This window comes from Megalops cyprinoides, chromosome 13 (genome assembly GCF_013368585.1).
Source record: "Megalops cyprinoides isolate fMegCyp1 chromosome 13, fMegCyp1.pri, whole genome shotgun sequence".
Taxonomy (NCBI): domain Eukaryota; kingdom Metazoa; phylum Chordata; class Actinopteri; order Elopiformes; family Megalopidae; genus Megalops; species Megalops cyprinoides.
In genome coordinates, this window is record NC_050595.1 from 25238718 (window position 1) to 25246730 (window position 8013).

At 41.2% G+C, this 8013-nt stretch overlaps 2 protein-coding genes across 5 annotated transcripts in view; one reads left to right on the plus strand and one right to left on the minus strand.

Moving 5' to 3' along the window:
• The window catches only part of dmxl2 (Dmx-like 2), a 37614-nt gene extending 35560 nt beyond the window's left edge, over nucleotides 1–2054 (plus strand). For all 4 annotated transcript variants that reach the window (XM_036543210.1, XM_036543212.1, XM_036543211.1 and 1 more), the window contains one exon: nucleotides 837–2054. In XM_036543210.1, coding sequence (XP_036399103.1) covers nucleotides 837–1046 — 210 coding nt within the window. In that variant the 3' untranslated portion in view covers nucleotides 1047–2054. The remainder of the gene's footprint in view (nucleotides 1–836) is intronic.
• An 862-nt stretch (nucleotides 2055–2916) lies between these two features.
• On the minus strand, nucleotides 2917–7310 carry gldn (gliomedin). The gene is made up of 10 exons (XM_036544476.1): nucleotides 6749–7310; nucleotides 6220–6271; nucleotides 6040–6057; nucleotides 5523–5630; nucleotides 4650–4751; nucleotides 4310–4438; nucleotides 3999–4082; nucleotides 3764–3889; nucleotides 3476–3626; nucleotides 2917–3392 (listed from the first exon to the last, which is right to left on the minus strand). Exons 1-10 carry the CDS (start codon nucleotides 7121–7123, stop codon nucleotides 2927–2929), a joined length of 1611 nt encoding a protein of 536 aa, XP_036400369.1. The 5' UTR covers nucleotides 7124–7310; the 3' UTR covers nucleotides 2917–2926.
• Between the last annotated feature and the right edge of the window lie 703 nt (nucleotides 7311–8013).

The window sequence follows — 8013 nt, forward strand, 5'->3', positions numbered from 1 at the left end:
TTTTTAGGTGCAGAGATAAAATAATAGAGAGGGTACACTGATCACATGGGGACCCGGATAATCAAGCACCATACAGGAGAGTAATCATAGAGTCGAAGGTGTACTGTTTTTTAACTTAGTATGGTTGTTTGTATGTAACTGAGTAAGACTTTGAAGTGCAGGATTTTTGTGCTTGTATTTCTGTTTCGTTGTAAAGAACTTAATTTCACTTAATGTTATTCATATGGTAACTTAATAATATATTACAGGTATATAAATAAACACTGTTTGTTAAAAATAGGTTACATAGAAGAAATCAGGAAATTCTACAGCGCCTCTCACAGGGTAAATCTGAGGCTGGTGTGACATTCGTTTTACCAGTCAAAGTCAAACAGTGGCTAAAGGGCACAGAGGGCTGTCCTCTGAAATGCTATCAGTATGTGACCTTCCTCTCTGATCTCAGTGGGGCTGGTCATCAATTCAGAATCAAAAAAGGTCAATAAGGACTTGAAATTTAAACTAAAAAATGTTTGGTTGAACATGACAAAGACATGGCAATAAGCTCTCCTAACCAGCCTGGAGGAAAAATGCAAGGCATGTCCAAGCAATTAATTTCCCTAGGTTTTTAAATCTAGTTCAGAGAGGTGCAGAAGGCATGTTTGAACAGTTACACTTAAAGAACAACAGGTTGGTCCATATTGTACCTGTTATAGTAATTTATATATAGATTATATTATATTTATACATATAATTACTGCGCCTGTTACAGTAGTTCGTATAGCACAGTATTACACCAGTCCATTTATCCATTCATTATCGCTTAAATGTTCGTCTCCTCTGTTCTCATTGGTACTCAGGTGTGGAAGCTGACAGGCCACGGTCTGATGCACTCCTTCAGCACAGAGCACGCTAAGCAGTCCATCTTCCGCAACATCGGCGCCGGAGTCATGCAGGTGGAGACCTGCCCCGGAAACCGCATCTTCACCTGCGGGGCCGACGGCACCCTGAAGATGAGGGTCCTGCCCGACCGCTACAACGTTCCGGCCAGTATATTCGACATCCTGTAAATTGTAAAGGCGGGAATGATGGAGGAGGGAAAAAAAAAGCTTTCAGCAGCTAACATTCACGTGTCCTTCGCTGTGGATCGCTCCAAAAAGTGAAGCTTACGGTTAATTATTTTTTTCCCCCAAAGCCTGAAAAAAAAAATACACAGAAGCTAGGTACAGTATCATACTTGATTTTAAAGACTTTCGTTTAAAAAAAAAAGCTGAATTTGTTCCAGAATCTCTTATAGAGTGTATTCATAGGAAAGCTATGCATGTACTGTTATTGTAAAAGCGGTGCAATCACAGGTCATTGATAGTGCTCTGTAAAAGTACTCAAAGCAAAAACTTTTAAAAAAGTGTGTATCTGTCGTCATTTTGTGCCCACGGCTGAAACTCCTTAGCATCTACTACCAGCACTGTGGTTCTGTATGAAGTCAGTGGTTTTTCCAGTGTGAGATGAGTTGTTGGATCTGCATTTTAATTTAATGTATTCACTTTTGTTTGCTGCTCACATTGCAGAATAAATGGCACATAGCTCTCGTGAGCCCATTAAAAGATGTGTGGGGGGGGTTACGGGGAAAAAAGGCTACTTGTGTTTGCACACGCCACCCTTACGGCTGTCCGCTCTGAAATGCCTGTAACAGCGAGCCGCCTACAAAATATCCTGTTGGAACACAAAGAGATATACAGTACTGTAAATGTAATTTATGTTTCATCGGTTTTGGCATACACATTTTACAAGCACTAAAATACTGATTTTTACCAGAAACAACAAGGTTTCCTTTTTTGTTTTGCACACAGTGTTATGTTTGTTTGCTCAGTTTCTGTTTTTGTTCGTTTCTTTGCAGATGGTTTGTATTTATGTTTAACTTATTGCCTTTATATTAGGAATGTAAGGTGTATTAGTGAAATGGGATGCGGTGAAGCACTACTGAGGTCGGTGGTATTTTTTAATAGTTTATCCATTATAAATGAACCTTTGCACTCAAATGTTGGGACACAACTTAAATAAAACTTTATTTAAAAATACAAAAGCTATTAAAGAGGAAACTGTTACATTTACAAATGAATGTCTGGCTTTGTTTGGCCAAGTAGTAAATAGTTTGAAATAGTTTTAATACATCTATATATATATAAATATAAAGTACCACAACAGCTTGTACAAACATAAAAGCTTTCTCTTTATTTTTGGTTTGTATCATACCAACTGAATTAGTTGTACTTTGGTTAAATGTATTGTATTCATTAAACAGATTTGTGTTTGTCAGAACAGGCAAAAGCCATGTCTGCTGTATGTGTTTACCTGTTCAGCCCCAGTGGTCCTTTTTCTTAATGTCTGTGTTGTGTATTTAATGCATACAATGATATGTCAGTGGTGGAAAGTGAACAGAATGCGTGCAAGTCTCTTAAAGAACAGGTAGTCCTATCATCGTCAAAGTTTTCCCTTTGTAAGTTGAATAAATTCTTTTTATTTCATGACGGTACTTTGGTTTCATGCTTTTTTTTTAGCAGGGAGATGACAGAAGATACTACATTTTGGGAGATGAATATTTTCATTTTCATTCTTCCCATTTTATGGTTTACAACGATTAGAACCAAATTTTGAAAATATGTCTATACATTTTCCAGCCACTTTCCCCAGTATGTATTTTTAATCTCAAAATCTAAATCAGTATCCTAGTGCATAATATCAGGTATGCCCATGCTGTCTCAATTATGGCTGATACTCACAGTTATGCTATATGACAGCAGCCTATGGACAATAAAGCTATGACACTGATTGCAAATGCACTTGGGCAAATACATCAGCTGTAACAGTGAAATAAATTGAGTAAATTGACGAAAAAAAAAAAAATTTAGACTGGATTAAACTTTCCTCAAAAGGGGCCTCATGACCAGACTTATTCGTCAGATAAAAACCTTATGTTGTATATCTTTACATAGCTGCTGTCCCATGCGTACAAGTGTCGGTTCTTTGGACTGTAGGACAGCATAGCCAGTACACCACTGGATGGCCTCAGCTCGAAACTCACGCTGACGGGTTTTCCTTTCAGCAGGTCGAAAGCGTAGGTGACTTTTGTGTCTTTGGTGTCGGTAAGGTAAAGCAGTCCACAGGCTACGAAGGCGTTCCCAGCCTTTGTTCTGGGGTAGGTGGTGTTGATGTAGGCCGTGACGGAGAATGTCTTCTCGTCCAGGTGAGCCACCATTATGTTTTCATCCACACTCGAAGCAAACACTAGCCACAGTCCGTTTTCGTCCGCTGCCAGTTTGAAGTAGGTCTTGGAGTTGTTGAGGAGGTATGTCAGGTTGTGGTACAAGGCATTGTCGATCGCCAGGGTGTACAGCTTCTTGGTTTGGAGGTTAAATCTGTTGGGCGGAATGACGGTGTAAGCATAAAGAGGTAAAGCAATGCACTTATGTAACAAACGTGTCAATGCAATTCCACCTACTTGGCGATCTTGAAAGTCCCAGCCACGTGGTAGTAGATGGAGCCGTTGTGTACAATGTGGCCGCATCCCTGGTAAAATTTCCTGACGTCGATGGTTTCACTCACGTTGTTCTGGAAAGATGCTATGCCCTCGTATTCTTTCACGTCACGACCTGAAGAGGGACCAGCAACGAACAGTGATGCACGCAGGTGCTAATGAGATGCACTGCAGTAATATTAAATCTATGGGAAGAATGGACATTTGTCTTAATGACTATTATCCTATTGATTAAGTGAATTCCAGACAGACCTGAGAAGTGCTCAGCCACCCAGATGCGGTCGTCGTTTTCTAGAGCTGCATCTTGCATCCATGTTCCAAATGTCGTCTCCATTTTGGTGACATTTCTGGAGCTGTGTATAGATTTTATGATGCACTCTGGGTGGAAACAAACACGGTGGTCCATTATTACAAGGTTAAGTCCTTTTGAAGCAATATCTGAAACTGTGAGTTTCTGAGAGCAAGTGATCTCTCAGGGAATTCATACCGTTTTTCTTCAGATGTTTTTCTTTCGTGTGTCCAGCAACTTTTCCAGCCAAGGTGTCATCGTTTGGAATGGTGTAGGAAAGCCCTGAAATAGGGGCATTGACTTTAAAAACTCCCCTTACTGTAATTATATCATATCAAATTTGTGCATTGGTGGTCATAGATGTTCCATCGTCCCTAATTGACTCAGTTTTTACAGTATTCCCATTGCAATAAGCAAGTAATACAGGCTAATTACCCTGAAGAACCGTGAAAACTAGTTACTCATATGTCTTTTGTTCTGTATCCTTGCGTTAAGATAGATTAACTTACCCACAGCCCTCTGTGCCTCCTGCAAGTTCACTCTGTGGCTTCTGTTCCTGGGGGGTCCAGGGGGCCCAGGAGGGCCTGGGGGGCCAGCAGGACCAGGAGCACCTGGAGGACCTACTGGACCTGGTGGACCTTTGAAGAACAAGAGCACATCCACCCAAGGTAGGATTCTGTCCTCTGATCATCTTTGACCAAAGATCATAACAAAACTAAGACGTATGAATGAGTGGTTCTGGCCTCAGTTCAAATTCAGAAATTGAAAAAAAATATATATCATTAATATATACTAAAGGTTATTATAAAAGAATTCAGTTGAATTTGTTCAGTTGTCAGTTGTCCTTACCTTCAAAAATGACATCATTGGAGGGTTCTCCTTTTTCTCCTGGAGGCCCAGGATCTCCTTTCTCTCCCTTTTCTCCCGGCTCTCCTTTCTCCCCGGGAGGGCCTAGGAAATAAAGCCTCTTTCATTCATGATATCAAAATGTGAGGGCACACTAGTCTGACGAGCCGTTTATGCAAAATAACTTATGCCCCTTTTGTTTGCCGATCAGTCTGTGTTCTCAGTGTCTCAGTGTCTTTTGGTACAAGTCGGATGCCACGCATTTACTGATATGGTGTCTGAGTTCCATGAGGGAGTCTAAGGTGTAGCCTGTATCAAACCAGCTAAACCCACAGAAAGTGATATTTAGCATTTACTGCATCATACATATTTGGTAATTAACAGCCATTTTTGGCTGTTATAACAGGTGTATTTGGAAAATAACAGCCTAACTAACCCGTAACTTTTTAGCTTGTATGTTATGAGATGAGCCTTTGAAGATCAGACGTGGGTCGCTGGGTATTTACTGGCTTTGCAGGAAAGAATGTCAGCTAGTTCACCCATCTGAAAATGCACTCAGGAATGACATCTTCGACGAGAGAGTGGTCTTCATGCATCTATGCTACCGTTACATGACCGGAGTGAATTGTTATGTCTGCCTACATTCCATAATAATGTGAGATCCCTGCATTGTATCAGAGGTTTTTTAAAACGCTGGTGCATTAACAATATGACCACACATTAGGGTCACAAAATGAGAAGTGGACCGTGCTGCTGAAGGTCAGCAGAGCGCACACATGAATTTACTGTGTGCCCCAAAAACATGCACTTTGTCCCATGTCCTTAATTCATGGGAGGTAATGGGCAGAAGGTGGTCAAGCTCCATAAGCACTTTACCTCTTTTCCCTCTTTTGCCCTCTGCTCCTGCCTCCCCTTTTAGCCCCGGAATACCATCGGTTCCATTGTACCCCGGCATTCCATCCAGGCCAGGCAGACCTACAATGCACAGAGTCATTGCAATAGATTGAGTCTTTGAGTCTTTACAGAGTTGCACATGTTTTGGCATTACAGTTGGTTAGTGGACATTGCATCCTATCCAGAGCAACTTGCTTATCTTATATTGTTTACACATGATCAATTTATGCAGCTGGATAATTCATCTGAGGCAACTCAGGATAAGTACCATGTCCGAGGGTACAACAGCAGGAATCGAACAGGCGTCTTTGGGGATGTGAGTCCTGCTCCTTACCCCTGTTATTCACTTACTTCACTGAAGTCCATAATTGTGCACATACTGTACAGTAAATCTGAATAAGACAGCTGGTGTATTCTAGCAATTGCAGCAGTCTTGGTGTGTCTTCTCCGCTGGAATGGTGGAGATACTTGGATTAAATAATCTCTTTCAAGTTCTTACCAGGAGGTCCAGGAGGTCCTGTATTAAGAGACAAAGTTTAGCACCACACATACCTTTGTGTATGTCGTCTGTATGATTTGTATGCATGTATGCATGCATAAGTGTATTTTTCAAATTTCAAAGAAAACTGGAGATATAATATTGGTGTGAGGGGAAAGTAAATGAATGAATACCACATACCTGTTAAACAAGCTCCTTTTGTGCTGTTACAGAGGTCTACTAAGACTTTGGCCTACAAAACAACCAAACGATAAAAAGCTTATGTTTAATACATGGAAATAGAACTTCACAATTCCTTTCTCTCAGTGATGTGGAGAAAGTATGTAAGCTAAAACTTCGTGTAGGAATGACCTCTAACAATGAAGGAACTTTCCTCTCAGAATTATATGTTGATTAAATCAAATATTTAAAATAAACACAGAGGATTGTGGTATATTCGTTGTCCAAGTGTGTTGTTATTTTTTGTTAAAGAAAAAGTTAACTCTTTTCACTTGTTAATGTTTCTTACATAGACCAACGTGTGGCTCCCAGTAGAAAAACAGTAATATAGTAATGTAGTATAGTATTGTAATATATTGGAGTAAAAGAATGAAAACAGTGCTGTGCTTATTTAGGCATGCAGTTACACATATTCATGATTCATGACACAGACACACGGAACACGTGCACATGCACGTGTGGTAAAACACAGAAAAGCCGTGCTTCCAACCGGGACCATGGAGTAGGTCATCATCATCATCATCCCGTCCTGCTCCTCAGCCCGGTGGAGCTGCTGCGTGTGGTGATGGTCATGGTGGCGCTCATGGTGACTCTCATGGTGGTGCTCGTGGCTCCTCTTGTTTCGGGAGTACTCAAACCGTTCCCCCCGCTGGCCCGGGGCGCGGGCCACCTCGGACACGAATTCCACAACCGAGGCCCTCGACAGCTCCTCCAGCCGAGTGTCCAGCTCAGCGAGGCGGGTGGTCAGCTGCGTGTGCCGGGCGAACAGGAAGAGCAGGCCGGCGGAGTTCAGAACCGTCAACAAGCACGTCCCAAAGAGCAGAGCCCGCGGCTTCCAGGGCAGTCCCTGGCGGCTGTCCTTCATGGTCCTCCCTCCAAATGTATCAGAAGCCAGTTTCAAAGGCCAGTGCCCAGTGAAAGTGCATACAAACCCAGCACAACCAAATATATCAATACATGTCAGAGCAAAATGCTCTGCAAGCTTTCCCGGTCTAACGCTGTAAATACAGCCCTTGTTCTCAAAGAAGTCAGGCCGAATAAGCGCCTCTCAATTCTTCCCTTCTAGAAAAGAGCTCCCAGTTTGCGCACCCACCTTATTTATATTCTGCAGGGCCCATTTGAGTGCTGGGAGTAAACCCGTGGGCTGCTCTTCACATAATTCACATTCAGAGAGCAGTTGATGAGATGGAAGAAGCTGAGAGGGATACAGTCCTCAGGCAAACCTCATGCTGCTTTCCTGAACAATGGCTTTCACCAGCACAAACTGCACTTCAAGACTTTATACAACAGTCGTGACAAGCAGAGCACAGTGTCAGTTTGCTTGAGCTGCAAAGAGTAAAAAGATACCATGAAAGCAAGGAATATGCTCATTAAAATGATGCAGGACTTGATATATTCAAGTATATTATACTTGACTATACATGACTTCAGGTTATTATATGCATAACTCACTGTTATGGAACTCAACACACATGAATTATTTAACATACAAGTTATCATTATATTATATTATATTATATTATATTATATTAGGAAAATCATTTTCCTGAAGAATTTCAAATTATCACAGTTGTATTAAAATGATTAAAGTACAAAACTACAAAACTACAAAAACAGATAAAGACAGCACTGTTTATTTATAAGTCATTAAATAAAGAGGTGTTGTCACTCTGAAGAGCTGGATGAGGAATGATAAGGCTAATATAGAAAAAGGTAACCAGCTCCAAGTGGCCTGGATCCCTTTCTGAGCTACAG